General features: G+C 34.4%; 1 protein-coding gene across 1 annotated transcript in view; it reads right to left on the reverse strand.

The window, feature by feature from the left end:
* Positions 1-5,357: 5,357 nt before the first annotated feature.
* The window catches only part of LOC9328750 (kinesin-like protein KIN-UA), a 5,209-nt gene continuing 1,138 nt past the window's right edge, over positions 5,358-9,428 (reverse strand). Inside the window, 16 exon segments of the mRNA XM_021013363.1 lie at positions 5,358-5,833; positions 5,917-6,045; positions 6,157-6,300; positions 6,408-6,533; positions 6,617-6,742; positions 6,847-6,939; positions 7,019-7,157; positions 7,290-7,421; positions 7,527-7,661; positions 7,752-7,895; positions 7,972-8,175; positions 8,347-8,435; positions 8,556-8,705; positions 8,828-8,981; positions 9,064-9,415; positions 9,417-9,428. The exon segment at positions 9,417-9,428 is cut by the window's right edge and continues 193 nt beyond it. Coding sequence (XP_020869022.1) covers positions 5,670-5,833; positions 5,917-6,045; positions 6,157-6,300; positions 6,408-6,533; positions 6,617-6,742; positions 6,847-6,939; positions 7,019-7,157; positions 7,290-7,421; positions 7,527-7,661; positions 7,752-7,895; positions 7,972-8,175; positions 8,347-8,435; positions 8,556-8,705; positions 8,828-8,981; positions 9,064-9,415; positions 9,417-9,428 — 2,293 coding nt within the window. The 3' untranslated portion in view covers positions 5,358-5,669.

Here is a 9,428-nt window from a genome sequence, read left to right on the forward strand (position 1 = left end):
ATATCTCTCCAAATTTTAGAAAAGAAAAGTCACATAGATCACCACGTCTCACGCATGTTACTAATGCTAAAAGTCTTCTTTAGTTGGACTTATAATGTTTCATCTTTTTTATTCTTTATCTTAAACCTTAAAAATGCTTCTATAAACATCTTCCATTTCCTCTTTAAAGTTAATCCATTTATCTTACTATTAATTCTTACCAAAAAGGATATTTAGTTTTTAGTCAGTCAATCCAAATCTTTTTATTTATGGTCATTTATATATTCCATACAAAGATATCTCCTAATCTAATTCTTCCTTCAAATATTTACTTCTACTTTCACATATTTGGTTCCAAAACACAGAATAATCGAAATCAAACCAAATCCCAAAAATATGGTTAATTAGCTATTAAATATTCCCGGAATTAGTTAGAAATCCCATCATAACTCATAAGGGAAACCAATAAAAAACCAACCATCCCTCCACGTGTCAATAGATACTTAACTCTGGTTGTTCAACTGTCCAGCTAGGACGCCATCTGTCTTTAGACCTAAGTGGTTCCTCCTTGACTTTGCGTGCATTCCACTCTACCATGATCCCTCCCCCGACAATAATCGATCTAACGGCCATGGTAGGCCACGTGTCCTAATCTTAAAGGCCCCACGTCTAATGATACTCGCTTCGTAGCTAAGATGAGAAAATTCTTTTCTCGTTCATCGATTCACACACTTCATTACATTGGCGCGTGAAATATACGCGCTTTTTCAAATTCCGTACTTTCCTAGGAACAAAGTTTCCGGTAATAACCTCGTATTTGGTTCGGTTTCTTTGCTTTATAAGGGCATATAAGTCTTTTAAGCATTGAGAATCTCCGAATCGAGAGGCGTACTTTATAGAGGAGAAAGATCTTTATGGGACCTACTTAAAAGCTGGCATGAGAGAGTGTCACTTTAAGCGTGTCGTGAGGGGCAAAACTGTCTTTCCCCGAGAGAAGTTAGGGGTTAATCACGTGGAGACATTTAATTGGTGCTGGAAGAAAAAGTAAATTCGCGCGTGACACTCACGTCTATGAGGTGATTTTTCTCGGCCTACCCAATACCCATTACTCTCATTTTACCGAACCTAACCTATATAGTACCAATATAAAAACTCCTAAAAATGGAATATCACAAATCAACTTTATTGGAATTTTATGATCGTCAAGCGTGATTTTGTTTTAACTTTCTTATAAACAGATTTATAAGAATCCAAAAATTATAAGATTCTTATCTAGTTATCTTAATATGTGGATTAGATGCTACTACTAGAATAATTTTTGAAACGAAACAAGTGTATTACATAAGGATCTAATGAGATCATTCGCAATTAAATACGAATATGCCCCACGTATGGGCCACTTTCTACAGAAGACCAGAACCATGTCACGTGCAATTTACATGTCTTAACGATCTAGAATCATGCTCGGTCTTAGATCGTGCCACGTCGACGACACACTTCTCTGTGACTCAGTGAGTATTTTAGTTTCATACATCCTTGGACGTGCGTTGCAGTAACCAAAAGCTGCAAAAGCATTTAACTATTCGTCAAGCTTAACGGACAAAGACGATTCTTCTGCTCCATTTATTAGCTATTAATGCGTAGATTTCATTAATTACAATTTGGTGAGTATTAAAATCTGATTATAAGTTTTATAACTCGACAGCCAATAGTACTGTTGGAAATTAAAAATGTGTCAAAAATCGAAATATGTAGGCGGAGAATCTTAGAACACAACTACAAGAGTTATGATCTTTTCCGTGCGTCCAAAAGAACACATCGAAAATATTTTGGCTCTTTTAAAATTATTTCTTTTGTTCTGTCTTTCCACGTAGGTTTTAGCGGGAAAATGTGTACGATTCTCCGCCGGAAATGGGAACGGCCGGTAATAGGTAACCGGTGGGAGCCACGGCATATTAAGATCATGACGATGGATTAAGGCAACAGAATCAACCAAAAGAAAACGGGTCCACGAGGATTTGGTTGGGTCGGTCGGTGTCGTTAATTCCCCGATAAATTCTTATTTTTATGATAATCTTTTTTTACGTAACTTTCTTTAAGAATAATCCGATTTTTTAAAATTAAAAAATGTGGAGCTTAAAGGAAAAAAAACACAGCCCACAAGAAAAAAAGAAAACAGCCTTTGGGTAACTCGTAGGAACAAGACGTTGAATGGACAGAAAAGTCCCGAGGAGAATTCGCTGACGTAGATAAGACAGCTCATACATTCTCGTTTCAAAAGCATTGAAAATTCCTTTTTATAGTAAGGATGTTAACTTTGATTCTAAATAAGTGCAACCTACCCTAACCTAATCTCCATTTGGGCACTTTCGTAATTAACAATGTAAACCAGAAAAAAAAGAAGTGCTTTTGGTCGAGACAAAAGTTCGATGGTTGCTTTTTTGACTAATTATTTTGGCGCCACATTTGAATATGTTTTCCCTCTCTTGTTGCGTTTTGGATGATAATTAGGGTTAAGTGCATAAGACATCACTAGTATATAGATATTTTGTCAGCTACACCTCATGTATTGGCAAATATCAAATCAAGATTATGCGCATCAAATTTTAATATACTTGCATGATCTATTATTAGACTATTAGGCCATATTTAACACTGAAATACTGGTCTGTTCTTACAGTTTTTTAATAATTAAAAGTGGGTTTCGAGGGTTAAGAACTGAAGAAGTGATCTTGGGCGAGAACTGTTTCACTTTCAAGGGTGTTCTCCGGGTGACGTGTCCGTCTCTGAGTGGGTAGCATTTTTAAGTGTTGGGCTTTTTTTTTTCAACCCAATCACACAAATAAACCGGTCTAAAATGTACATTATATACCAAAACAAAAATTACAACTCTAAAAAATACAAGTGTTTAGTTTTGTAATGTTTTCAATTTCAAATTTTTTTTTTAAATTTAAAAAAAACATTTAAAGTTTTTGATTATTAAATTATTATTTCCTATGTTCTAAACATGTTTCTACTAATAATCACTTACTTTACAAAAGTTCTTATTTAATGCTTTTACAATATTTTAATTTTTTTTTCCCCCTAAAAACAATCTTCAATGTTATACCCTTAGGATATCTATGTTCGAGGAGAGTTTGTTTGTCAACTTGTAGCTCCAATAATATTTTTAACTAACATGACAGCTTTTTCGTGTCCATAAGCTGGACTGTTCAATCTCATTAATCAGTAATTGTTTTTTGTTTGTAGATCATTAATGAGCTCAAATTCCAATTTCGGGAAGATATTCGCACGACCTCTGTATAAATTAGTATATGTCTTAAACATATTTTAAGAGGTTATTAAATCATTGTTAAGAGATAGTCGGGAAGATCAAATTATATTAAACTCTTAGAAAGATCACACCATTACTCTCAAGAGGCATGTTGTTCCTCGGACGTGATTAAAACTTGAAATTTTTCATATTATTATAGTGGCAGATAGATATTTTATATGTTGAATATAGTTTATTCATTTCGATAGAATGATAGTTGTGAATGGAGATTGATTAGGCCACTATATAGCCGATTGATAATTTATAAATGAGATACGAATAAGGCAATGTCGACTCTTCCGTATTACAACAACTGTCGACAAATTTCCATAGTTTTAGGAGAACTTCGCGGATCTAAAAGAATCTTCCCTTAATTGATAAGATCTTAGCCGTCCAAAAAAAATATAGAAACTACACTCTCAAAGTTTGACTATTATTAGATTTTGTCCGTTGATGAACATGTAAATGTGTCTCTAACATATTCAAACGCTTTTAGACTAACCCAAGTGAATGTTTGTTTAAGACTCAATTCGAAAAGATCAACAAAACAAAACAAACAAAGAAATAAAAGTTGAGTAGTTCTTCTGGTAGTAGTTATTCGTAGCAGTACAAGATGTTGAGGGTTCCATGATTCCATATTTCCACCCTCCATATAGATATTATTTATTTCGTCAAAACTAAAATAAATCCTTTGCAATTTTTTTCTAGTGATAGGTAAATTAATCGTTAATTTTTATCTTGATTTCTTATAATTTATGACATAATAATTGAAAAATTGTTGGATTTATCATTTTCTAGATATTTTTAGTGAATTGTTGGACCGACTATTAAAACGAGTTTACTTATTCATATTGCATTGCATTTTTTCTTTTGCCATTCCCAGTAAAATGTTTGAGGAGTAGGCTAGTTTTTTTTTTTTATTCAATCAGAATAGGATGGTTTGACTTTTGTTTCATAAAAAATGCTTAAAATACGGTGAATGATTTGACTTTTGCTAACAAAAAATGATTTGACTTTTTTTAGCATATACAAATATTGGAAGGAAATAAATAAAATTATCACAAGTACAGCATGATATATGTTATGAGTTAGCTGTTGAGTAGTGACGAAGCACAAGGCTAAAAGCACACACAAGTAATTAGGAGTGGTACACACCACTACTCTCTCACGCCGCTTCAGAGCTCATTTTTTTTTTTTTGTTATCTTTGATCATTTTTAAACTCATTACTTTTCTTTATTGCTATAATCTAACTACAAATATTGAAAACTACAGATTGGTACTAATTAATCAGTCTATAACAAAAATTGAATTGAAATATGTAAATAGTAAATTCAATCATAAACTTTTGGTTCATAATCTTTTGCAATTGCACGATTTTCTAGTTACCGCTTCAAAAATAGAATTACTATCAGCTAAATAACCTATAATCGCACGACTTTTTAGTTACTGCTTCAAATTTTTTTAATCAAGTCCTGAAAATTTCATATTTTCTACTATACTACTGAAGATCGTTAATCTGTTCAAGAAATGCAGCCATTTTTTAGATGTTGTGTTTAGACTTGTCAAAGCCAGCAGCGAAAACAATACGTATATCATATACTGTCATTTTGAATTAGTAAAATAAGATTGAGAGATTAAAAAATATTAATTTTTTTTTTTTTAAATTCGAAATTCGAAATATTAAAATTCGAAATAAATAAATACTATAATTCATTAATTTTGATTAGAAAAATTATTCCTTAAATTTGATTACTTTAGGAGTTGACAATACACTTATTTTTGCAGGCCGATAGTTTATGTTAGTATTTGTATACATGCTTTGAGAGTATATTCCCTAAATTACAGAAGAAAAATTCGACCAAAAACTTCACGCAGGCTTGTTGTATTCATATGTTAGTGTGGATGGGAAAGTCAAGCTACTACTCTGCTTTCTCAAGAAACAAGATAGAGTATTGGGCCACAGAGATGTAAACAGACCAAGCCCAATAATTCAAATTCGATTTTGATTATTTTTTTATGGTAAAGTACATTATATTTATTTATCTCCCAAAATAAAAGAACAGATTATCCAAAAATCATATTCCCGTAGTGTATATATAATATGAAAGAATTTTTTTTCCAAACATAGATACTAATATAATTTAAATTTCAATACTACGTCCTATTTACACAAACAAAACGCACCAAAATAATATACACATCCAACCACAAAAAGAAATGCCAAAGCCACGGAAAAAAATAACACAGACCAGCCTAAACATAAGTAAAATCAAAATCATACAAATCTTCATCTCACTGAATTTCGATTTACGATAAAATATTTTAACCCTTCTTTATTCCGCAATTCGGTTCGGTTAAGTTAGGCGTTAAACCGGCTTACCGGATGTCAACATGGAGACGTCTGAGTTCAGTGAGAAAAGTAGGACTTGAAGTGAGAGTTCTATGAGCAAGACTTCTTATGTCTTCTCTTGAGCAGTCTCTTGAGATCCTCACCAGCTCCCATATTGCTCCTTCTTTCACCATCTCTTTCGCATTCCCTTCTACAAAACTCAAAATTGTGTGTTAGTAGTGTTTATTGATGCAAATCAATTTGTTGAATGTATGTATATATGAACACACTTACCATGTTGTGCTAAGTGACAAAGAGCTAATTCAATGTGTCGCCTTATGGCTGCGGTTTCGGTTTTGGCATTTTGTACAATCCAAGAGAGTGCGCCGTCTTCTATTAATAGTGATTTCCCTCTTTTAGTTCCTGCTAAGTGATGCATTTAGTTCTGTTAGTCTTCAGATAAGATAACAAAATGTTTCACGTTTGCCAAAGAGAACATTGGACCCTAAATTAATAAGGTTTTTCCTTTTTTACCTTGTGTTGATGCTCTTGACTCGCATTTCGCAAAGTTTGCGATCCCGCGAGCAACTTGTGCAAGAACATCAGGATGTCCACATCTCACCATTCCCAACAAAGCCGCGATACCGCCTTCTGATCTTAGTTTTGTCTGCAATTTATCTGAGTGATGCAAAAAAATCCAATGTGTATTTCAGGATTTAACCAATATATAGTTTTTGAGTTCTTAATCTTTATGAAGTGAAAAAGGATAAATGAATCGAAAATACCGTTTCCACAAAGATTTGCAATTGCTCCAGCAACCATCCTAAGGGTCTGAGGATCTTCAGCATTGGCTGCTGTTGATGACAATAAACCGATGCCTCCTTGATCCATGATCAGCTCCTGGTTAGTTTCTGAGAATAAGAGTATATATGACACGGTTTCGTAAACAAAATACTAAGATATGAATTGAGAAATGAGAACCACAATTTTTTACCATTCATTGCAAGATTGGCGATTGCACCAGCAGCAACTCTGTGAATAGTCTCATCTTCTGTATTTTTCAGAAGCATCAACAAGGAGGTGAGACCACCAGCTTCCACAATTTGTTGCTGATTTGCCTCTGGTGTTACATACAATAAACAACATTTTTATAGAAATCATGAGGCCACCAAATGGTGAATGTGGCATTAAAAATGTCTAAGGATAAAGATTGCAGAAAGAAACCTTCGGCAGCCAGATTTGCTACCACTTTGACAGCATGAATCCTCACATCAGCATCTTCAGCTTCAAGCAGAGACAAGATCTTTTGCAACCCCACTTCAAGAGGCAAACATGTATAAGGCTACATATATATTTTTCTGTAATGAACGGACAACAACCAACTGTCAGAAATTACCTTGTTCAAACAATCTAGCTACAGGAGGTTTCTCAGCATTCCCTGGATCTTGGATCTGAGGAAGTCTTAACTGAGACATTAAAGAATCTCGAGCACTAGAAGTTTTCTCTGAACCATGTTGCTCAAGGTTTCGTCGAGTCTGCCAAAAATATATAAAGATTTTGAAATGCTTGAAATTTGAATTAGGAAACAAAAAAAAAAGAGAGAACAATTTGATACATAAAGTCATAAAGAGCAACTTTTTCATGTGAAAGATGACTATGTTCTTTACCTCATCAGCAGTAAGACTCAATTGCAGTAGTTGAGAATGCAGTGTTGCTATTTCCCCTTCTAGTTCTTCTTTTTGCTGTGTCTCATTTTCCAACATCTTGTGGAGTCTCATGATCTCAGAATTTCCTGATGCCTAAGCAATAACAGAATTATAGCTCAATAAAACTTTTGAGTTGAAAATGAATAATCCACAAACAAACCAAAACAAGATCAATAAAGGAAGGTTTTCGGGATATACTTCGACTTTTTGAAATTCGGTGAGTTGGTGTTTAAGCCTATTCACTTCCTCTTCAGCAGCCATCTTTGATTGAGCTTCTTTCTGAAGCAACTTTTTCAGCTCAGAGACTTCCTCTATGGCTGGGGCTATTGATCTCGGTATAAAAAATATATATATATAAGAGCCAGGATTAGTGACACTATATCTGCAAGGTGAAAAAAATATCATGCACAACAGAGATGTTACATTGCCGTGTGATGTGATGTCTAAGCCATTTTTCTCTCCAAGTGCAAGTCTTTCAGCAGCAAGCTTTTTCTGATTCTTTGACCAATTCTCCTCAAGCTTCTTTATTGATTCAATGTAATCATTCTGATACCTTAGCTTTTCCTCCTACAAACAGATTTGATGAGTTAATCCATGCACCAAAGAGATATCTCAATAGCAAAAAGACACAAAAGGAACTCACCTCTAGTGCATTGGCATATCTTTTTTCAGCCTCGGAAATTTGGTTATGAGCTTCTACGGTTATTCTTTCGATTTCATCAACGAATGCTTTCTGCTGCCGTTCATTTTCCTCTATTAGATTGTCTAGTTGTACTTCAAGTCTTCTAGACAAGCTTTTGTAATCAAACTCTTCCTTTAACTTCACCATATTTTCCACTTTCATAGCCTATAATATAAATAAACCTAAAAGTTAGACATAGCCATCAAAATAAACAGGACAGTACCATTATATATGCCAACTTTTACTAAAAGATCCATGCTATTTGTCTGGTCAAATCATTAACCATAAAAGTAATAATCAAACAAAAAAAAAGAAGTCTAAAGCTATGGTCCATACCCTTTGCCCAAACATTATAGTGCTCGTTGTCTCCCCTCGATGTCGTGGTGATGGACCAATTGTAATAACTAAAGAGGTCCTTGCAGTGCCTGTTGAGATCATAGGCCACATGTCAAGCAAGTCAACATAGTAAAAAATTGAAAAAGATTCAATAGAAAACCATGACAGTAAAAGATACAAATGCATACAGACAGCAGAGACTAACTTACCTCCAAATGAATCTCTAAGCAATCTAGTTAGCTTTGAATCACGGAATGGAACATGAGAACTATTTTCAGCAAGTGCATTGATGCATTTCCCCAGTGCACTCAGAGAAAGATTGATAGATTTGGCTTCCTCTAGTGTATGTCCCTCACTTCCTGGTTAAATATGTAAACAAAGAAAAATTCAGATTCAAGAAAAAGATAACTAGTAACACAAAGTCATTCACTATATAACTTTGAAGTTCAAGTTGGTTATTATCAGAGTGTAGATGAGGAACCTGATTTATTGATACGTTCCGACCCAGCAAGATCCACCACAACTAATTTTCCCTTCCGGACAACAGGAGGCTTGAGAGATTTAGTCATATGGGAGTTTCCATTACTTTCACTTGACAAGCCATCTCTTGTTTTCAAAGAGCGCCTGACATTTACCTGCAATTTAGTTTTGACTATGAATACGCAAGTTTTTTTTACCAACAACTCTCCAAGGAAAATCATGATCGATAGTATTCACCATTAAGATAGCATGACTACGAGATGACTCGGTGTTCAGTTTGGTATTAGCAGCAAACCGGTGAGCTTCTCCGAGTTGCAGTAGTTCCAGGAAGCTTTGTTGATCCCTAATTTCGACCAAAGTGGCACCTGGAAGAGAAACATCTCCATTTTTCGGGTCCTCAACAATAGCAATGTTATCATTAGACGGATCAAGAAGATCTTGTACAGTCTCCATATAAAGCTGCAAATAGGAGACAGATATAGAATCCGTCTCCAACGACACTTCAGCTAAAATATCCTCCATAGCACGGACCATAATTCCACGATCAGCCACATCTTCTTCCCCAAGCTGCCCAAGAGTATATGTCTTAGATAACGATCGTG

This window comes from Arabidopsis lyrata (genome assembly GCF_000004255.2).
Source record: "Arabidopsis lyrata subsp. lyrata unplaced genomic scaffold ARALYscaffold_1, whole genome shotgun sequence".
NCBI lineage: Eukaryota > Viridiplantae > Streptophyta > Magnoliopsida > Brassicales > Brassicaceae > Arabidopsis > Arabidopsis lyrata.